At 41.3% G+C, this 22,986-nt stretch overlaps 1 protein-coding gene across 13 annotated transcripts in view; it reads left to right on the plus strand.

Moving 5' to 3' along the window:
* Nucleotides 1-22,986, plus strand: part of MBNL2 (muscleblind like splicing regulator 2) — a 113,537-nt gene that overhangs the window by 23,280 nt on the left and 67,271 nt on the right. For 12 of the 13 annotated variants that reach the window (XM_055701453.1, XM_055701455.1, XM_055701454.1 and 9 more), the window contains exon 2: nucleotides 14,596-15,427. The exons of the other annotated variant lie outside the window; for it this stretch is intronic. In XM_055701453.1, coding sequence (XP_055557428.1) covers nucleotides 15,254-15,427 — 174 coding nt within the window. In that variant the 5' untranslated portion in view covers nucleotides 14,596-15,253. The remainder of the gene's footprint in view (nucleotides 1-14,595; nucleotides 15,428-22,986) is intronic. 13 annotated transcript variants of the gene reach the window in all.

Genomic DNA, 22,986 nt, shown 5'->3' on the forward strand with positions numbered 1-22,986 from the left:
CCATAATTTTAAGGGCAGGGGGAGGGAAGCCCAGAACGCCTAAGATTTTCTTTGCCGCTCTGGAGAAGGCATGAAAGGCTTTGAAAGTGGCTGCACTGATGAGTTTATAAAGACAGTGCTTACCACCCCTCCGCCCCCCACCCACCCCCTTTTAAAAAAAATTTTTTAAAGACCTTGTTTAATGCCACGTCATTGTGCAGTGAGGCCATTTTCAAAGGTTTTGGCATCCACAGAGGCAGCTCTGTGAAGTGGAAGCACCAGTGGGGGACAAGCCAGCTGCTTAAAATCCTTGGTGTGAAAGGGCCTCAGTGGTAAGAAGCCACAACATCCATCTCAAGGTGAGAAGCTGGAGAGCAGTATTTGGAGCTAAATCCATCTCCTGGACCTGGACCTTATCCCTGGCGGGAGCTGGAAGTGGTTGGATACTCTGTGGGATGTGAGATATCTAGTCTCTCTCCCCTCTCTGGTTTCCCACTTTGTCCCCCCCTCTTTCCCCGGTCTCTTGAGGAGCAGGACGCAGCCACTGAAGGGCAAGGGAGTGAGGCCTGAGGAAAAACTGTTCTATTGAGGGTTTTTTTGCCTTCCAAAGTTGGTAAACTGCATCTCTGGAGAGCCGAGGAGGTGGCACAGTCTGTCGCGTGATCTGCGGGTCCTTGCGGGCATGCGTCTGTCTAGTTAGGTCGGTGGCTTTGTGGTGGCCCCAGGACATAAAGCTGTCCCTTCATGTTCTGAATCATCCTTTGGAAGTGCCTGTCTGCCCTTTGGCACAAGGATGATGGAGATTGTGGTCCTTGGTCACCAAGGACACATTGAAGTGCTGGAAGATAGGCGGAATGAGACCGCCATCTCTGAAATCTGTTTGCTTGAAACAGGAGATGGAAGTGTTGAGTTTCTCATGGGAGGGCTTGAGGATCAGCATGTCCCTATGGATCCATAGCCAGTCCTGTCTGCAGGGCTAGGCTGCTTGTAAGGAGCTGCCGTGCCAAGGCGGAGAAGGCAGAAGGGTAAGCTGAGGACAGCAGTACATGCCTTGGCTGGCGCGTGACTCTAGCTGTTAGTCACCAAGGGTGAAAGGCTTTCTGGAGAGGACTTTACTGCTTGACCATTGAGTTTTGTAGCCATCGGTGATTCTGATGACTATTTAAATAACCTGATTTTTAAGTTGAAAAGTTATTTTTAACTTGTTATATTTCTGACCTTCAGTACATCACCTGCCATTTAGCTTCACGCTCTAGCTGTTTGCCGTATGCAAAGGTAGCTGTCTTTTATATGGCCTCCTGACTGGAAATTTTGAGTGCCCCCTGCCTCCCAGTCAAAATTTAGTGGTCCTCATCAGTCTGCATGAATGCAGTATTTTTTCTGTTGCCAGAAGCCTTGCCATTGCCTCTTTGTATATGTAAGCCTTTCTGTAGTGCTGGTGTGCTGTGGCTGTTCTCCCCCTGTTTTCTAGCTCTGTGGTAATCTCTTTGAGACAGGGTGTGTGTCTGAACTTCATTTACCACTCAAGAGTAACATGCTCCATGACTATATGTAGTAGCATACTTCTTTTCTGCTTTCCTTCGATATTACCAAATGTTCTGTTTGCCTTATACTCCATCAACTGCTGTTTTGCTGAAGTTTTCATCAAATTGCCCGTGATGTCCACAGGATCTTTCCTTTGTAGAAGTGTCTTGTTTGAACTTAGTGTTTTGTGTGTGCTGTTTGTTACTTTTCATTTTCCCCCTCATCTGCGTTATTTTGCCTATCTTTATGTTAAACTGTTTTCTGATTTTATCATCCAGTGTACTTATTATCATGAGACCCTTTCACAGTTCTTCACGGTTGGCTTCAGGTATGACTTCGCAAAAATTTTAACGGCAAATTATCTTTTATACTTACGTTGCAAAGGAGAGGACAAGTCTGTTTGTAAACTTCATTATGAAAATTACAGTAGGTTATTAGAAGTAAAAGCATGATATTTAACTGTGTGAATTTGTTGAGTTTGGGGCTGTTGTAGAATTTGTTGACCCTGAACTTTGCTCCGACTTCAGTCTGCAAATGCTCAGCACTTTTAGCTAGCCTTTTACAGTAAATTTCTTTTAACATCTATAAGACTCATGTCATCACGAGAACTAGGTCCCACAAAAATCATCAGGTTACAAAGGTGAGGTGATTCATTTGCTTTCATTTTGCTTAATTTTGGGCTGTTAGGATTGTATTGTCTAGCTCTTTTCTATAGTTGTCAGAATTGTACTTTTTAATAAAAACTGACAGTTCCTTGTAAACATACTTGTAGGTAATGAGGCTTTATGAAATGCACTTGGTGTTTTCAGGCTTCCAGTGAAATGGGTGAGACATAGCTGTGCTGCAGTAGGGTTGTGCAATGGGCTTCTTAAACTTGAGGATTCTTGTCACAGGAAGCAATTAGGGTGTGGTTTTTTTCTTAAAGAGAAATGAAATTTCTTAGTACTAATGAAAGACTTGGTAGTAATGGTCTGCTTTGGTAAAGATAACCACTCAGATCTCAACCCTCTTGGCCCCCCAGACACTGAAATGACAGCATACATTTCACTTAGGGGAAAGGTAAATGTGATGGTTTGCATCTTTAGAGTGCTTCACTGGAAGGTAAGCACAATTGCTATGAGACAGGACTTTAGAAACAGCAAGCAAGTTTCTACTTTTCTGATTTTAAAATACTAGACTTTTTTCTTTGTGTGGTTGTATTGACTCTGGTGCTGCAGTTAAGAACTTTATATTGTGTTGTGCCTTGTGGATCAGCAGGACTGTTCTTTAAATTTTTTTCCTGGCAGAACTCGTCTGGCAAATGCTTGGCAATAGTGAGGCCAGAAAAAAACCTGGGACCTTAAATTGTAGATTTCCATTCAACTTTACAGAACCGTAATAATTAAACTTACACACACCCACACCCAACCCTCTTAATATGTAAACAGTGAACTTTTTCTGTAAGAAATCCTAAAAGCATAAAAGCAGGATACCACTGTATCTTCTTAGTTTCCCCTTTTTCTGTCTTTTCAGAGTATAATAGTACTTTTTTTGGTAGTGGACAGGCAGTTCTGTTCAGTTGCTATAAAATGGTGCCATGGTTACTACTGTTTCAGATGATGGACAGAAGGATAAACGTGGAGAAGGGCCTTTCAAGTAGGTTTTCAGGATTTCTAGGCTATGCATTGTAATAAAGTGGGTATCTCTGTGAAAGCCAAATATTGGTAATGTATACTTTGAAGGCCATAAAGTTGAAGAGAATTACTGGAGGGCATAATTTTCACTGAGAAAGAGTTGGTTAATTTTGGTTCGTTTGTTTTTTTCTTCTCTGTTCTGGTTTGATTTTGTGTGTCATCTGCTTTGTCCTGGAAATGCTGTATGAAATGCAAGGAAGTCCTATCAAGTGTCAGGGGCCAGTGTGTGTACATAGGCTGGAGGTTAGAAGATACAAAATCTCTTATTTACAAACTAAGCAAATATTGCAGTAAAATGAGGCACATTCAAATCAGAAATTTAAACTGTTTTTTTTAAAATAGAAATGTGTAATTATAACAGCACCAGTCCACTTTTTATATTTATACATATACAGTTTTTATCTCTCAATATTGTTTTTGATGTTATTTGACTGAATCCAAAATATTTTTTTTATGCCATTATTGACTTTGTAACACTGAAAATTTGACATTATCTTTCAAAAATAGTGCTGTCTATCAAGGTGAGATTTATGCAGGGTTAAAGGAAGTTTTTGAATTTCAATTAATACAGAAGTTGTGCAAGGTAATACAGATTGTACAGTGCAAAACAAAACGTGGCTTTGAATGCCCATTTGGGACTCAGCTTGAAGTACAACAAATGAATTAAACCTTTGAAAAGGACAAAACTGTCGAGACTTATTTTAACCAGTCTAAATTTTTCACTGCAATGTGAGCAGAAAAGTCTCTCTTGCCAAAAGCCAGTTGTTGTACTTGGTGTCACAAGTGTATCCATTGCTTTGGAAGCGCTGGTGGACACTGGGCTGGGCTTAGTAGTACTGCCATCCCCAGCAGGAGGGAGAAATCTCTGCAGTTACACGTAAGCAGAGATAGTAGAAAAAGGTCTGGAAAAGTGCTCTGTCAAAACATTTCTGGGAAATGTATTCAGTTTTCACTGCAAAAATATTGCAATTCATTGTGTCAAAGGATGAAAGAACTCTTTTTCAATTTTCCTATTGAAACACAATTTGCGGTGTATTCCTAAAGAACTGTGTGCTTATCCATATGAAAATAAAGTGTCAAGGTGGAATTGTTTCAGTACTGCTAAAATACTTCTACCCCCCAACCCCCCATATTTTCACCAGTCAGAGGAGGCATTGAGATGCTGAAATTCAGGAAGGTTTTCAACAAGACCTAGTGAGAGTCAGAAAGACTTACTTTTTTCCTATTGCTCTCTTTCCATATTAAATAGCTGAGTTAAAATAGAGAGGGTTTGTCGCTTAAATAATTGCGAATTTTTCTTGATTTAAGGCAGGGACGTGGCTGGGTCTGGGACTGAGGAGTACTGGACTAACGCCGCCTAACCATCCAGTATCGCTGCCTGAATCCATTCCCTTTTCAACTTTTAAGCTAACAGAAATGAAAAAGGAAGTCTCTGTACATTAAAGTTGCTTTTACAAGAACTGGCAAGTTTGGTTTTTCTCCTTCCAGAAATCTGTATGTAGTTTATGTCCCTTTTTACTGTTGCAGACAACTGAACTATGCACATGGCAGAAGAATGAGTATGAACTCATCTGATGTCCTTACTGTAGGCTAATAAACTTTCCGAATTTGTTCCTGTGTATCCTCTCTGTGCGTTGTTTTAAATACTTTGTCTTCTGTTACTTATTAAAAAAAAAAAGAAGTTTATTTTCTAAAATGAAACTGGGTTAAAAAATACTTTCTCCAAGTGGCAATGGGTGGTGAGCTTTTTGGACTGAGGATGATGTCTTACACAGATTAAACCAAGAGATTGATAGGTCCCATTTTTATTGGGTCATTGCTTCTTAATCGGTATGCAAGCAAAAAGGAAGGTCAGTAGCAGTACTGCACACCAAACCCAAAATTCATCAACCTAGAGATCAAAAAACCCCCGTTTGCTCTGGTAGCCAGTATCTGCAGACAGTTACTCTGTCCTCCTTCCAGTTGTAACTCCATTATTTGCCTCAGTATTAAATAGAAGTTTTCAAGATTTCCAGGAAAACATAATTTCCCAGGAACTTGCAAGTACTCAGAGAAAAACTCTTTCTTGTTTCTTTGCCACCAGTTGCAAAAACAATTTTAGAGGAAAATCACTCTGTTTCTGAACTTGATACCTATTTCACAACAGAATAGTGGTTCACTAAATGCATATTTGTTCCAGGGCAAATAAATTTCTGTTAGTGTTGTCGAACACAGCTCAGCCTCTGAAGTTTAAAATGTTAGTTGTTGATGCGGTAGGTTTGGTTTAGTTGTTTGCGTTTTTTGTTTTGATTTTTTTTTTTGATTGTGGGTGTTTGGTTTTGGGGGGTTTTTTTTGACAAATAAATGGTGTGAATTTTGGAAAAAGTCTTTTACTGTCATCTTCACACAGAGCTTGATTAGGTGCTTTCTTTATTCACCTTGGATGACCAAAGATGATCAGTCAGGAAGCAATCTCTCTGTTGAAAACACAAAGGCAACCTACCTTCAGGAGAGACCAATAACCTGTTGAATACTACTTTTTTTTTTCCTCCAGGGCTATGCCAGAAAACCCCCCCAACAATATTACCAGTTTTTCCTTGACTGGGAAATGTCTTTGAAAAATAGCTTTTAGTGGAAGAGTTCAGCTTCTGTTGTATAAAACATTTGTTGTCTGAATGTTAGCATAAAAACATTATTTAAAAAAAATAAAATTAAATTGCCTTTGAAGGTACTTGACAACAACGTGCTGTTCCATAGGTGACTTTAAAGTTAGGTTGCTGTTCCATCTTTTTAACCGCTGTAAGATATAAAGTATTCTGACACAGACACTTAATCTGGCTTTGCAGTACGTCCCATGAGATACATAGGAAATAAAGCACTTGCATATGTTCCGCTTCATGAGGATTTCTTTAGTTTTGGAAGTAAGTAAAACTGTTGTTGCATGTTATGTGTGTGCTACTGATGGAGAGAGAAAGGGGAATTGAATCCTTGTGATAAAATGGACACTGATGAAGGCTTGGTTGGGCAACCCTATGCGAAAACACTATTGAGGCTTTTTCTTAGCCCTTTTGGAAGCACTTTCCTATTGTAATGAATTGCTGTTTCCAAAATGTGTTTGAGATGATTGTGAAATGCTTGGGGTCTGGCGGAACATGATTGGAGTGTGTTGCTTGGGCTCCTTCGGGCACACTCTCAGGTCGTCCCTCCTCTGCTGAATCACTAAGAAAGCATTGCTTCTGGGAAGGCTTCTAGGTGATGCAGCTTGGGGTGCAGAAGGAGCGATCTTGCTGCTTCTCCTCTGGTAGGTTGTAAAAGTGGTTTTCTCCAAGCTCCACTTTTGCTGGAAGGAAAAGGTATATTCTCTCTTCTAGTTTAACCTGTTCAGGGGTAATAAAAAGACAGTAATGATGCAGATTATCGAAGACATTCCATAATCAGTCATCTTAACTCCCAAGCTTTGTTTGCTGTTTTCAGATTTTTCTGTCTCCAAAGTCCTGGAGTGTTTCCTTCCATATCCATGCTCCCCTCCTGAGAGTCTGGGCTTTTGTCCACAGTTGTGAAAAACAGTCAGCCTCCCTCTCTGTATCCTGCTTCCATGCACATGATGAAAGACACTTCTGACAGAGCAGTGTTCAAAAGGGACTGGGCAAATCCATGGAAGAAAAATCCAGTGAGACCTATTAAATACAAAGACATCAATTACAGGTTGCTGGGACAAGATTCTTGGAAATCATCACGCTCTGCCTGCCCTGGTTTTGTGTTCTTCTGTAGACGTCTGGTACTAACCGTGATTGGAGAGCAGATATTGGGCAAGATGTGCTTTTTGGCTGACCTGCTGAAGTCATCCTTGTGTACTTTGGTATCCTGTTGTCAAGTAAAATGCAAATGGAGAAAACAAGCACAAAATTGTAGCTACGTTATCTCAGAACAGCGATGCTGCTTGGATTTTGTGCGGGGCATCTGTTCAGCAGAATGGGTTTAGCACTTAGGAGGCGGTCAGAGTTAATAGCATTAGGTAGTGCTGTTGCTGTCCTCACCTTGGGAGCTTTGTTTGGATGTGCCATGCAGCTTCCCAGAGCTGTGTAATTTGTTGGACTATATTATTAATAACACTGTTGGCAGTCTTAAACATACTTTCAGGTTGCGAGTTTAACATATCTTAATTTATGTGGAGTCCTTGGTGTATTTGGACCTATCCTTGTCTTTCAGTGTGGAGGGATGCTCATTGTCACATAAATACCTTGGTGAGAGTTCTGCCTTTTCAGCTTAGTGTGAAACCAGAGTAGTGAAAATAGGAAATTGACAACAACCTGAGCTCTTTTTAAATTGTGCTTCTGTGTAACAGCATGTTATCGGTCCTTTGGCAGGTGAGAACAGTCATTTGATCATGGTTCTCTCGGTGCCAGTCTATAAAAATTTCATAGTACATAGGCACACTTTTCTATAAATATTTTTACAGTCCTAAAAAGAAAATGAACACAATGCATGTCTGCAGCTGGGTGTGAGTAGGAGCTCCTAACTCACTAGGGTACCCTTCCCTGTGGTATTGGGTTTGATTAATAGCTATTATGTTGTGCACTCTGCCAAAAGCAAAACATTTGTGTCCACAAGAGGCCGAGTGATAACGTCATTGCTGCCGAGGATGATTAACTCTGCTCACAGAGGCACAGAAACAGAAATTGCTTTCACCCTCTTGTCAAGGTGGGAGCAGAATTTTGTGTATAATGTTCACAGAGGATAAAATCAGGCTTCTTTGGACTTAAAAACAAGACGTGTTGAAGTTACAGACTGTGAGAGAAGGTACAGACCAAGAGAGGAGGTTAAGTGGAGTGGGATGAGTATCATTGTTAAAAAAAGAAAAAAATTTGCTAGAAGAAAAACTGTTTTCTGCAGTTGCATTTTAACTGAAGCATAATGAGCATTGGTTTTATCAGCATGACTTTGAAGCACTTCGAAGTTAGAAAATACTCTTGTGCGCTCCAGTCATCTACAGACTTAAAGTTCAGCAGAAATATTTCATGGTCCATTAGTAAAGTCGTATAGTGGATCACTGAAAAGGTCCCAGGCTGTGTCTGTTTTGCAGTCAGTGGTGCTCCTTCCTCCTCACCTGCTTCCCTGGGGACAAAGGACATTAGCGTTATTATACTGTAAAGCCAGCTTCAAAGTGAACTGGCAGGTTTTAATATGAAGCTAATTGCCATACTGTAAATAGTGTGGGACACACTAAAAAGCCTGAACCCGGCACATTAATGATCTTGACAAGGAGAATATGGCTCATTTAGCAAAACTGATATTTGGAGGTCATGCTCAGTTTAAATAAAACAGACTGGTGTTTTCTAACCTGTCCCTGGACTTCTCTTGGCTTAACTAAAATAGTTGGGATCAACTCAGGGTAATGTGTTCTGAATTACAGTTGACAACTGTTCATCTCTGGTTGTATAATGCAAAGAGAGATGTTGCAATAGTTATCTCCAACTCAAGCAAATTAAATAATGGCTCTTTTGTAAGTCAGAACACTTTTGACTTCATCTGAGTTCAGGTCGAATTAATACAGGAACTGGGGTTAGAATTTTAGTGTCTTTGGCTTCTGGCCACCTGGTCAAAGTAGTGGGCTGCTTTTCTGGTAGGGCGGTTCTGGCTTCTTCCTCATTTGAGCAATGCTGGTTTGCTCAATGCCAAATAGAAGCTGCTTAACATCTTATAGTGGAAAAAAAAAACAACCAACAAACCCCCCCTTAAAATGATTAAAGAAATGTTCATGAGTTTCATTTGAAATCTGTAGAAGAAAATGTATGCTTTGTGTTCTACTATAATTGGACGTTTTTTCTAAAAAAGTTACAGTGGCAGAAAGGTTTTGCCTTCATATTTGCTGTCAAAGAATGGATGATGTTTCATGGAAATCTGTCTTATTTTCTCTTGTTTCTTGAATATAGGGAATGTTAATTTTGTAACTTCACAACAGTTTGGAAGAGAGCCTGAAGCCTGAGTCTGGTTTTAATGCTCTAATTTTACTGAACTATGCAAAGACAGTACTAAACTTTACATTGTCCTGTCTTACTAGATATCTACTATTAGGTACGTAGCAAAAATTCAAGAGGAGAATGCGAAGCTAGCATAGTGCTCACTGATGATACCTGTGAGCTATCACATCATTTTCTGGTCCTGTTTCCTAATCTGGTGGGCTGATGGAGTAAGAAAAATCAATCCACCACATGAACACTTCTTGCATGTTCTCTATTTAAGAGTGTAGTTTATTAAAATGTGATTAACAAACATGCTGTCACATTATTTGTAAAATAACTTTTTAAAAAAATTAATCTTTGACATAAGATACTCTCTGTTTTGGTTAGTGGAGGATTTTGCACAGTGAGGCTTAAATTAGCGTGCGATGACTTAAGGGTCAGCCTTGCTTTCCAGGGACAGGGAGCATGTCCTGTGGCATAGAGCATTGTAATTACAGGAGCTTGCAACGAGGAGCCAGACGAGCCGCAGGTGTGGTGTTGGGAAGGTATAGGGCTGCAGCCCGTGCCATCATGCCTTGCCGTGCCTGCTCCGCTGTTTACTTCATCAGGTGTGGGGCATGGGCAGGTGGGCACGTCTCGGCTGAGTTGGCCAGCACGTGTGGTGCAGGGTGCTTTATGCTGCTGTGTTGGCTTTATTCTGCACCTGGGGAGGCAGATCATAACAGATCCGGCTTTAGTCTGGGATTATGCTGCAGCTTTGCTTTCCTCAGCATGGAGTCTGAGGGAGGGCAAGAGAAAACAGTGGGGCTGAGCCATGGAGATGGCAGGTAGCTGGAATTGAAAGCAATACTGGAGTATGCTTGTGGGGTCATGGCAGTCCTTTGGTGTGCAGCTTCTATTTGGTTTGGAGGCCTTGAATGCTATTTAAATCAAGAAAAGTTAAGTTCTCAAGACATTTTCTTGGTATTAGACTATCTAGCAAGTCAAGTTCTGGTAGGTGGGTTCTGAAAGGTGAATTTTATCCCCCCTGAGTTCAGGTATATAACTGAATTTGGGCAGCAATCTGTTCTGACAGTCAACAGGTTGCTGCCCTGCTAGTGACCTAAAAGAGGAACACCCTCTTTCCACTGCAGAGTGAGTCTTTGTTTTGTGGGGTTTTTTTTTTAGTTCCTTATTTTTAAAACAGATCGCTGTAAATGATCAAACTTGTAAAGCTAAGTATATTTATCACATCTTCTGGCTTGTTGGGAAAGAAGAGTTTGTATACTTCAAACTGTGCAGTCTCTCTTAGGTACGACTGAGGGTTTTCTAACCTCTTAATTCTTGAGTTTCTGGTGTGTATATAGAGGAAACATATGAATCATGTTGATAAAATTTGACAGTAGGAACGACAAATTGAGCCCCAGTCTTGACACCTCTTACTGCAGATTATAATACTGAGTGCTTAAATCTCTAAAGAGTAAAGTGAAAAACCATTTTAACGCCTTTTGGGTTAACTTGGTGGTTCCACTAGAGATCTGTGTTGAGATCGTGTAGAGGACTCTGCTCCTTTACTGGAAGTCATCACCTGAGGAGCTGACTTTTTGAAGATGAGGTCTTTGCTCATTATTACACGCTATCTACTGAAGCATGAATACAACATGTCCAGGAAGTCTGAGCTTCTCCATTAGACAGATACTACCTAATCCATTGCCACATAATATCTCTGGTAAGTAGAACTACTGCATCAGAGCAGCCTGTATTTTGTATATAGCAAGAGCTCCTGTTTTCCAGCTGGTTTGCAACATGACAGGGCTCTGTGCTCCCTTGCAACTCCTAAAGATGCTGGCTGCCTGGTGTTCCTCAGAATGAGAACATTTTCTGAGGGCTCCTAGTGGCTGTGTGCTTTGCCTTGTTTAGTAATTAAAAGGATTTTTGTTTTTTTACACCAGGAGGGTTTTTTTTTGTTTGTTTATTTGCTTGGAAAATGAGAAATGATTTTGTGGTTTGGAATAGAAGAAAGATCTGGAGCCTAACACAGGCTCTGTCCTACTCTCAGGAGAGCACAGGATTGGCAAAAGCCTCCTACTCATCCATGCCTTGCTAGCTTTCCACAAAGGGGAACTGATGATTATCTGAAAAGAGGAGTCTAAAACTAGTTTTTACAAATATATGTCTATGAATTTATTTCACTTAGCATACAAAAACCTGCATTTGTAGGTGTGTATTCTGGATCAATTCCATTGTCCGAGTGTGTGAGAGACTTAAAATGAACAGCAATAGTTGTAAAAAACCAAACAAAGTAAGTTCTTTTTTACTTACTGTATGTTGAGTGCTTTCTTCAGCTTCAGTGAGAACATTTTGCATCACAATTGTCAATGTGTAAATTCTGGTAGTTTGTTTAGCTACAGGGGGGAGTGTAGGCTTGAGTTGGAGTCGTTAATGACAAGAACAACAAAATAACTAAACCAACCCAGCCCAAGCAAACCAAAAAGCAAACCTTCTGCTTGGATAAGGGACCCCACTGGTGCTGAGGGCTCTAGGCTGGTGAGATCCCGTGGGTTTTGGCGGGTCAGCTAACTTTGGCTGGTATGTTGGAACACAAATAGAAGTTAGAAGCAGTGGAAAGAGCAGCAAAGTTCATGTTTACTGGAGGCCCTGGTGTTCTCCATACGGTCAGGGTGGGCTGTGATGTTAGTAATGGCTTGTGCCCTGGGAGGTGTTTTGTTGCGTATTATTATTATTACTGTTACTATTATTGTATTTTCTTCTGTAAATCTAGAGTTTCTTTTCCCTGTTTTACTTCCTTCTGTTTACCCAAACTGCTAGATTTCCCCCTGTAGTCTCTTCTGTTTTTCTTCTAAAACTCCTTCTTGCCCTTCTCTCCTGCAGTGTTTGCATCTTCCCTCCATCGTTCTTCCACACCCGTCTTATTTTTTCCTCATTTTCCACAAAGCCTCTCCCTTCTTCCCTCTTCCACAACCAGCTGTTTCACTTTCCTACCTTCCACTCCCAATTTTTCCTTCTCTTGAGCTCTTCCCTCGTGTCGCAAATCCTACATTCCTTGGTTCCTCCCATAATTTTTTTCTCAGTTTGTCTTTCCTCTCACTTCTTGTATTGTTTCCCTCTCACGTTCAGGCCTTCCACGTGGCACCTCTTCCTTCCCCCTCCGCGTGCAGGTGATGGGCAGAGGAGGGGTGGCAGCTGCCTAGGGTGTGGTTGTGAACACATAGGCCATGTCCGTGGTGGGATGTTTGCACCTGCCTCCTGATGAAGGCATGACCTCCTTCAGAAAGGTCTCAGCTCTGTCTCTCCTAGACCTCCATTGGTAGAAACTGCCAGAGCACCCAGTGCCTCTTGGGAAATCAGATAACGTTATTTTTTACAAGTTGCGTATTTTTGAGACTAGTTTTTCGTGCTTCCCTTTCTTTAGAAAATGTTCATGTAGTAAGAAGACAGGAAATAGGATGATGCTGTATCTCACTCTCTTCTACTCTCTGCCACCTACATGTTTTTTGGTATCAATTATTGATGCAATCTCTCAAATCTTGTATGTGACTCTGTTGTGCAGTTTTCTAAACCCATGGCTACTGCCATCTATATAGCGGTGCAGTTTGCTGCCGTGTGCAGTGTCTGGTTTTCTTTAGCCTTAACACCTACTATTTGAGAAATGACTTTGTCGATTGTGGTAGTATGCAGCCCGACAAGAGTATTACTCCTCATGACTTACAGCAGTGCGCGGTACAATGTTTACCCTTTTCCCCAAATTTCTGTCTCCCACATCTATTACTGAAAACTGTTAGTGATGTTTCTGAATTGGACTGGGTGGCTTTAGGGAGAATATTTCTTCTTTACATTGAACCAGCTAAATCATCGGCCCAACGAGCTTATCGGTGCAACAAGCTCTTGTGGAGAGTCTCTCCTTGTCTTCTCCCCTTCACTTTCCTTGCCATCAGTTATGAGTATTTTCTCACCTCTGTACATTTTCAGCTTAACCTCACTCTTCATTGATGCTCTGGGACAGCATCAATGGAATATTTAATTTGAAGAATTTTTATTTGAGGAATATATAATTCATGTACTGTACTATGCTGCAATAGTGTAGAATTACCTAAAAATGCACTGATTCTTTTGCGGGTCATTATTCTTGATGACCAAGTAAAGCTAGCTAAGTATCACGCAGACCCATCTTAGTGCACGTTGCACTTGAAACTGAGTTTTTGAGCAGTTAGCGTTGCATTACCTTTATTTACTCTAGCACTAGCAAATTTTGGTATAGATATCAGTCATGTAGTAAAACCCTTTCTGGTAACATCACTGAGTAATAGGCCTTATTGTGAAGACCTGGAAGTCAGAACTAGGATCTATTCCTGAAACACTAATTCTTACTCAAATTACTAACAGTACTGACTTCAATGAAATTGGAAGAATCCAAGCACATAATGGTAATTATTCTGGCATGGGAAAGCTGACTGTTTTTAAAGCTATTTTTATTGATGTGTTTTTAAACCTCACTTATTCCAGTCCTTCCCCCTTCCCTTACTCTTGGACAAAAATAATCCATCAAATATTTCTGGCTGGTATCTGCAAAGTGAAAGTCATGTTCCTTTGAAGTGGAATAGAAGGAAATATCATGTCTGTGGTTTTGCTGTCTGTGTATAAAATACAGTCATTTATTAAAAATATTTATAATATCTGACGTTTTGATTTTTGGATCTGTTTATCTATAAAATATCCTAGGTATTTTATAGTCCCCAAATAGCTTAAGTTCCATATTTATGTCTTAGATTTTGATGCTGAAACATGTATTTGTAAAGGTACATGAAAGCTAATTTAACCAAAGGAAAATTTAGATAAAGACTTTTTCATATTAGAAAGAACTCATTAGAGGATGATGACTTTAGTGGTGAGCCCTTTCATGAAGCCTTTATGGAACAACCTTTAGCTTAACAGGGAAACTGAGTGTTTCCTGGATATGTAAGAGGGTTTTTTCCCCTGTAATTTTGCAATGACTTTTGTGGGGTGTTGCTTTTTTTCCCTTGAGAAACAGAGGGAGAGACAAATAATCTAAATAGAATACTACCATTCTCCCTTCTAAGGAAGAACTAATAACAAGTAATAATATGTAGTAACACATTCTAAAGGGCCAAATGATAAATTAATGGAAATGGGTTCTTGTATATTGTTTTGGAGACTAAGCACATTAGGCTGAAATGTTTCACAATCAACATGCCTAATTACTGTGTCTGCCACATTCATCTATTTAAGTCATTCCCAACTTTTGGATTGTTGCCTAGAATATTACAGTAATACGTGTTTCAACTGGTTATTCCCTTGTCACATGTAACTTCATGAAGGAGGCTGATTTTGTTTGGAAAAAAGAAATACAAGTGAGCATTGGCAGTAAGTTTATAATATTTGATGAAAAGGGATGATCGGTTTTGTAATGTTGATTCGAATGAGTTGCACGTGAACTGATGCCGTATTTGTTTTGTCAGGTCAGTGACTTAAAAAGTGCCTTTGTCAAGTCACTTTTATGAGCGAGGACTGCTACACCTGTATTCTCAAAACCCCGTCTTTGCCAGCCAGACATTGCCTTCACCTTACACCTGGCAGAAGATACCTCAGCTGTCTCCATTTGCCAATTAGTTGATGGAAAACTGAAAGCAGGAAAAGAGGAAGAATAATAATTATTATTCCTGGGACATGAACAAATGACTGCATTGCTTTTCTCGTGTAATCGATACCAGCAAGCAACTACTGTTCTATCAAGGAGTGCCATTGCATTGAAGGACCTTGGCTTAAAACTGGTGCATCTGTGACACAATCAACAAGCCCACGTGTTTTACAGCCAGAAATGCAACTGAGCATGTTTTTTCCCAGCCAAAAGTCTACAAGCGGGACTTAATGATTGATGAGTGACTGCTTGCTGATAAACTTTCTCTGTTTATTCTGCTTTGTGTGCATTGGACATCATTAATGGTCCCCCACTTTTTTTAATTTTCTTCTCGATTGCAATTGAAATTAATTTTTCAGGGGGTTTTTTGTTGTTGTTATTTCAGTTTCCTTTTTTTCTCCCTTCATCGTTAGTTTGGGAAATTTCTTCAGTATCATTCACTTGACAGCAGTTTACACATTCAAAATCAGCTTTTCATCATGGCTTTGAATGTTGCTCCTGTAAGAGATACAAAATGGCTAACATTAGAAGTGTGCAGGCAATTTCAGAGGGGAACTTGTTCACGCTCTGATGAAGAATGCAAATTTGCACACCCACCTAAAAGTTGCCAGGTTGAAAATGGAAGAGTTATTGCCTGCTTTGATTCCTTAAAGGTAAGAAAAAAACATTGCACATGTAGTAAAAGTGCTACTGCATTGTACTGAAAGTAAAATGTGAAATGATGGGTTACAACTAAACCAGATAAATCAGAAAATCATTTAGTTGTCGTAAGTTGTATATTAATACAAATGTTGTTTGTCATAACTTCTATTTATAGAAGCTTTTAAATGGTTTCTTTCTAAGGATATTCTTTTCAAGTGTCAATATGTTGTTTACAGAAATTGCATATGACTGTGGGATACAGGATTGCTTACAGCTGGTGGGACAATTGTGTTCTTCAGAGTACATTTTATGAATTATTGATGTTTCATGGGAAATGAAAGTACATGGTAGCGCAATACTAGGCCATTACCAGAGTTCTAATGAAACAAATCACACGGGTAGAATGCAGATTCTTTCATTTAAATCAAGAGAAATAAAAAAAGTCTATCCATTACTTCAGGTTTGATACAATGGGTTGTTTACCCTTGGTATTGGGGACTCTCAGATAAATTAATAGCATTGATGTTTACATATATGGGTAGTGCAGACAGCAGTGTAAGTTTAGAACAGTGTGAAGGGGTTTCCTCCTTTGGAGGAGAGTTAGCAATTACGTTGTTAGGCCATCAACTTCTTCTGATTTCCTAATGACACCAGGCATGCTTTAGAAAACTTTAAAAAATTCTGTAAAAATACTTCGTGTACTGCATAAAAGAAGATGAATGACTGTGGGCTTTTGGAAGTACACAGTGTTTTCTGTGATGACATATGTGTGTTATGTCAACAGAAAACGCTTATTACATATAAATAATTAAAGAGCAAATTCGAGCATTTAAGATTTTACTTTGAAAGTTCTAGATGTGGCTTTTTCTTTTGGGCATGGGAGATCATCTTAGCTTGCTTTTTAAATTAGCTCTGTAGATCAAAATTTCAGTTACTCACAGAGAACGTTCTTCCTGTGAAAACATCAGTGTGAATGAGAAGAAAATTCAGTGTTATTTGAAAATGTCGATTTATTTTCATTAAAACTTTTTTTTTTTTTTCTGGTGCAGTGCAAGATACTGTGCTAGGCAACTTTCTTCTGGGTTTTCTCATTTCTTCTCTTCTTTTGAAGATTCAGAAGAAAGTAATTCAGGGGAAGTGTTTGTGAGGGGGTTATATTCTGTATACCCTGCGAGCCAGAACACCACCTTTGGAGTCATGGCAGTATGTCATCGAGTAATATTAATGACCTTAATCCACGGATTACTGCATGGTAAACTGTAACAGCTTCTTTGTAGATGTTCTTGTGTATGGTTGCCTGCTAATGGGATAATACTTTTGTTTTTAAACAGGCAGGCTAGCATCTGCAATAAATGGGCAATAATAATTTTTTATGAATAATAAGAAATTTGGTAGAAGTTTCTTCTTAAAAACAGTTTTTAAGTCTTGTAAAGGCTCAGGGCTGTGGCTGGGAGGCTGGAGGTTGGCAGCAGGGCTCAGTCACCCATGGGCTGGCAGGGTGTGGTGGGTTTGCAGTGCAAAAAGTGCTGCTGCCACTACATCATCCTGGACGGCAGAGATGCGCCTGTCCTTGCTGCCCGAGGACAGCATCACTCTCCCTGGCAAGGGTGCTCACAGCGGAGGTGCCAGCTATTCAAGCTGGAGGCTTTTGTGCAGGGATGGTTATTGCCCATGAACCGAAACTGGAGTGACAACCTAAGCTAATAATACGTGAAGAGAAGTCCTGAGGGATCACTGTGGATAACTTCCTGACAAACCAGCACCATTGCTCAGTGGAGAGAAGTCCAAAACCATGCGAAAAACTTAGTCATAGCAAGTAGGCATGTTTTTCCTAGTGCAGGGGGGCATCTGCTCCGAGGGGCCGGTTCCCTCCAGCCTGCCTCTGGTGGCCGAAGTGGTGCTGCTCCATCGTGCTGCCTGTCCTCACGCTCTTCCCAGCTGGCAGAAGGGAGCATGTACTTAAGTCGTGTTTTCAGGTTGAGTCTATCGGGTTAAATTGCTGGTAAAGATGATATTACACCAAGCAGTCAGAATTTGGCCTGAAGCAGCAGAAGTAAGGTACAGGTTTCTTCTCACCAACCCTGCTGCAGGCAGAGGGAGATCCAGTAACGGGACAATGTCTTAAACTGCAACTCTTCACAGCTTAGCATGAATTGGAGCTCTGTGTGTTTTGTGTGCTGCCTGCCCCTGCAGTGCATAAAAAAGACCTGTTAGGGATCATGGTGAGTGAGTGGCTCTTGGCTGTATCAGCTGGTATCCTCACAGCCATTATCTCTGTTATTTGGAAGAGTTTTTGTAAATTACCCTATGTACAGCAGGAATGTGCCTGCTTAGCTCAGTTTGCTTATTCTGCTGGTTGAGGGACTGACGTCATTAGTCACATAAATCTATTTGATGCATAGGAGTTGGGAATACTGGTATTTGCCATACTGTTTCAGAATAAGGCTTTGGCACTCAACAAGCAGGATAACTTTACATGTAAATAAACAGGAGTATAGAATTATAGATAAAATCAGAATTTAATTAAAAAAACCAAGAGCTGTTTTCCTTAATGAGCACTAAAGAACCGCACTTTAATGCAGGTAATTATTTAGAGTTTATTTACATAATATCTAGAACTTTGGAGACAGTGCTCTAACTGTCTTGGTTTGGTGTACCTGCTGTAACAATAAATTATAGCGAGTATGTTGAGTCTCTGTGAATAAACATCTTGCTACCCAGAGAAGACAGAATTGTTTTTTACTCTCCGAGGTATGTGTTACTTTTGGTGGTGCCTGGTAGTTACAGTTGCTCCTTAAAAAGTCAGTCAACCACAAGTTAGTGCTCTGAAAGGGCTCTCCTTTACACACTGATAGATCAAAAGACCCCCTGTTTTGGAAAGGGACGTATGCGCTCCAGCATGCCGCCTTCTTTCCAGATTTCCAGGGTAGATGAGGGAAGGGAGCATGGTATCTGCCAGCTGGATGAGGCTGCCAAAGCAGCAGTATGGAGCTATGGGAAAGAGTCCAGCAAAGGGCCACAAAGATTGTTGAAGGGTCTGGAGCATCTCTTATGAGGAGAGGCTGAGAGCTGGGACTGTTCAGCCTGGAGAAGAGAAGGCTCAGGGTGATTTTATCAATGCGCTTAAAAACCTGAAGGAAGGTTGCAAAGAGGACAGAGCCAGGCTCTGCTCAGTGGTGCCCAGTGACAGGACCAGAGGCAATGGGCCCAAACTGAAACATGGGAGGTTCCCTCTGAACATCAGGAAATGCTGTCATTGTGAGGGTGACTGAGCACTGGCACAGGTTGCCCAGGGAGGTTGTGGAGTCTCCATCCTTGGATATATTTAAAAGCTGTCTGGACATGGTCCTTGGGCAGTCGGCTTCTAGGTGGCCTTGGTTGAGCAGGGCATTGGACCAGATGACCTCCAGAGGTCCCTTCCAACCTCAACCATCCTGTGATTATGTGACCAGAAGCATCTTCACACTGACTTGCCCGTAGCCTCAGGGTTGTTCTAAGCTAGGAAAAGCTGACATTGGGACTGAAGGTAATAATCCCAGCCAGGGACACCTGTCTCCATGCTGTGCCATGTCCTCCATTGTGCTCCCACCAATGTCTTCATGATTGTCTGGTGCACCAGGTTGGGAAGTTGTGGTTAAACCTAAGTTGTTGCATTTGCTGCTGACAGAAAGGAAGAGGGGCCATTTGGCACCAGCAGAGCAGTGTGTGACTTCTGTCAGTGATAGTGCTATGGCCCTAGGCTAGGCTTCTGGAGTTAACAGGATTGCATCAGAAACCAAATTTTGCTATATTAAAGAAGTGTATTTGTAGGTCTGTTGGTTCCAAGTAAAAGGTCAACAGAATTTAATGGACCTTGTTTGCTTTTAACTCAAAAGGGATTTTTGGCTCTGAATACCTGTCCTTGCAATACTTGACTTTAAGCCCAGCAAAAGTTGCAACAGCAACCCGTTGGACCAATTAGTTTTGAGGATCCAGAATGCTCACTGTTGTAGACTGTCTGAGCTCTGAATATCTTTTGAGATGTTCCAGCTAGACAGAAATAGTTGAAGACTAATGAGCCTGGTTCAAATTCAGGCCAGGAACTTGCTGATTTCAAGCCAGGTTCTGCCGCGTGGACTTCTGAGATGCGGCTCAGCATTTGTTTCTCACTCTTTAAAGGACAGAGCCCAGTCTGTTCTGAACAAAGCATTTCTGGGGTGTTTGGAGAGCACAGATAGGTCATTCCTGTGCACCCAATGGATGATAGATGCGGCAGTCAGCCAGATGAGTGCCTGTTAGCCCGTCATAACATCACCTCCAGTGATGGGGCTCCTCTGGCAGAAGCTGCCCACTGTGACTCAGCCAGCTGGTGTGGCTGTGCAGGCAACTGTACCAGGCAGTGGCCTCAGTGGGGTTAATGCAAGGATGAAAGTGTCTCTGAGCTAATCTGGTTGACTGTGCCTGAGATAAATGAAGGGGTACTTCCATGGCAAGGCCCAGAGCCCTGCCAGTGGGTGGGACAATGGAGGATGCTGGGGAAGCACTGCCATAGCCTTGTCTGCTGCCTTAAACCCTCTCAAAGTCTTTTTGGAGCCCTTAGGGGCACCCCTTTGGATGCTGCAGTATTTGTGCAGCAGGAAGGGTCTGTGAAAAGGGCTGTCTAGCTGGGAAGTCTGAATTTCAGGAGCTGTTCTGTTTGTATTTTTATACTTCTCGCTGGGTTTCAGTAGCTTAATTTAAAATTGAAGAACGTGGTTATATAACATGTAATATATCACATTTAGATCCCTCCAAGTTGGTAAGCAAACCTCTTCTCAAGGCTTTCTTGTCCGGCTACTAGTAAAGAACAAAATCCTTTCAAAGGATGCTAATATATAATATAGTGCGTGGGGAGAAGACCTCACAACAGTGTGCTGTATTTGAGCTGGAATTAAAAAAATAAAACACCCAACAACATTAAAATGAATGGTGGTGTCTAGGAGGAGGAGGAAAAGCTTGGCAGATAAATATGATCATGTGCATTTTGCTGGGAGTTGACTATCATGTTTGCAGGCAAGTCTGTGTTTTAAATTCGTGTGTTATTTCTTGACTCAGATTTACACCCTTTTCTGCAGGTCAGCTACTAGAAGGATATGTTGTCTAAGCTAATACAGATAACAGAGGTATCTCGAAGATACTGTCATTGCAAGTTTTATGGTGGTAACAAGAAAATGAAAGCTTCTTTAGGGCTACAGATGGCTTTTTCTGTATTTTTTTATCTATTTACTAGTGTCTAAACACTTTGAGCTCTTCTATTTATTGAGCCAGCAGACTAGTGTGAACTGTTCATTTGCATTTTCATGAAAGCCTTTTAAGAATATGCCTATCTGGTCTCATTTGGCACCACAGAATAAAAGGTAATTGAAAGCTGTACACAGAGACCTGTTTACCAACTTAAAAGGGTTCCGGGGGGGGGGGGGAAAAATTAGGAACATCCACTTTGATAAAATATCTGGAACTGAAAAGAATCTGTTTAAGATGGCCTCAGCTTTATTTAGAAAAAAATAAAGGGCGGGGGGGGGGGGGAAGTCTTTGTAAAGTGAGCAGGCTGTTTGTAAGAGAGGTGAGCTCAGAGTTGGGATGCAGTAGGTAGTCATTTACCTTCCGATAATTTTTTTGTGGATCTCTAAATATTTTACGATTATCAAGGACCAGGATCACCTCATACTTTGAAGTAGGTGATATCCACTCTCCCTTGGCAGCTGAGGCATCTGGACAGACTGTAGATGAGCACCATATGCAGAGGGGATTGGCTAGTTTTGTCTGTACTAGAAAGCATTTAAATGGGTGTTCAGTGTGCTAGCTGGCTGAATTTCTGCCCATCACCCGGTTATGTGGTGTGACAGTGTTCAAAGACAAGGTGAGTTCAAGGGCTGTGCCTACAGCTGTTGGGGAACAATGAAATGGGCAAACTTATTTCTTCTGGGTGACAGAGGGGTTTATTCCTGCTGGGCCCATGAATTTTGCCTGCTTTGCTGCACAGTGACCCAATTCCAGCAGGATGGGAGCATACAGGCTGTGATTTTCAGTAGTTGTGGGCTCTGGGGATGTGGAAGTTGCAGGCTGAAACTTCCCAGGTGGGGGATGCAGAATCCAGGTCTCACACTTCTTGCAACAAGTTTGGGTGCATCCTTTTTTTTTTTCACCCACTTCTGTTTTTTTCTCTTGTAAATAGTCCAATAAATTACAGGTAGTCTGAGAATACCAGCTGGCAGAAGCTTTTTGTGTCTGAGTTGCTGCAAAGTGTGGGCATGAAGAGAAAGTGTCAATCAGGGCCAGTTTTAGATGACTGAGAATTAACTCTGTAGGCTCCCGCTGTATTAGAATAGCATTGGCCACCCCAGGTCAGACCAAAGCCACATTTAGCCCAGTGACCCAGTAATGGCCAGTAGTGGATATTTAGAAGGTGATGTGCAAAGATGCAATGTCTTCCTGGAGTGCTCTCCTAGCTCCTGGCGGTGTGCTGCTTGGGTGCATCAAGAGCCAGGCACAGTATGGTGGTGCTTAACAGCTCTCAGTGCCCAACCATCTTTCCCCTGAATTTGTCTCACTGCTTGTTGAACCGTATATATCTTCAGCACCCACAGCATTCTACAGCAAGGACTTCCACAACTTCATTACATACAGCATGGAAACCAACTTCTGTTGTTCATTTCAAGCCTCCTTGTCTCATGGATGGCCCCAGTTCTTGTATTGGAAAATCAGGGGAGATTCTCCCTTGAATTGTCCTAAGGATGAATCTGGGTGAGACTTTTTCCACTGACTTCTCTCAGGAAGGGTTGTATTTCTCCCCAGTGAGTTCAAAGGAAGTCTCATGAGAGAAGACTCATTGTTTTAAATCTACTATGTGAAAATACTGTAGGATTCCTGAAGGGCCCTGCTTTTTCAGGATGTGGGAATTTTTTTGGCTCAGAATAAAGTGCAAGGCATCAGATGCTACATGAAATTATGCCATCCTGTTTCCTGAGACTATATTTCACCTTATATCCAACCCGTGCAACTGTGAGCTGCTGCTAAAAAGAGACGGTTACATTCAGTCCCATGTCCTATCACAACTGGCTCCCTTTTTTTTAATCTCTGTTCAGATAATCATGCAGCCATGCAACTTCTTTGAGTTGATGCAAAGGAAAGCAAAGAACTACATGAAATGTGAGATGAAACTGAATTCAGGCAGCAACATCTAGCATAAACTGAGATACAGTGGGGTTCAAGAAAGCGGAATCTCTATCTTAAGACCCCCCCTTGTCTCTAAGTTCATTGACTCCTAGTATTCCCTGCATTCAGTCACCTGTTCTTGTTTGTTTTCTGCAAAAAATATTTAAATGTTCTTCTGCTGTCCTCCCAGCACGCACAAGTTCCTTTAACACTTCCTTTTTCCTTTTTACCTCCCTTCCGTCTATTCACGTAGCTGTCTCCATGCCAGCTTTTCTGGCTTGGAAGGGTTAAAAGCAAGGTAGGGTTAACAACCAGCTAGCTGAACTGCTGAGCGGATGCCCTTGAAAAAAATCCGTGAGCTTCGCTTAAATTGGTTAGGAGAGTGTTAAACAGAACT

The sequence above is a fragment of the Falco cherrug genome, chromosome 2 (genome assembly GCF_023634085.1).
Source record: "Falco cherrug isolate bFalChe1 chromosome 2, bFalChe1.pri, whole genome shotgun sequence".
Classification (NCBI taxonomy): domain Eukaryota; kingdom Metazoa; phylum Chordata; class Aves; order Falconiformes; family Falconidae; genus Falco; species Falco cherrug.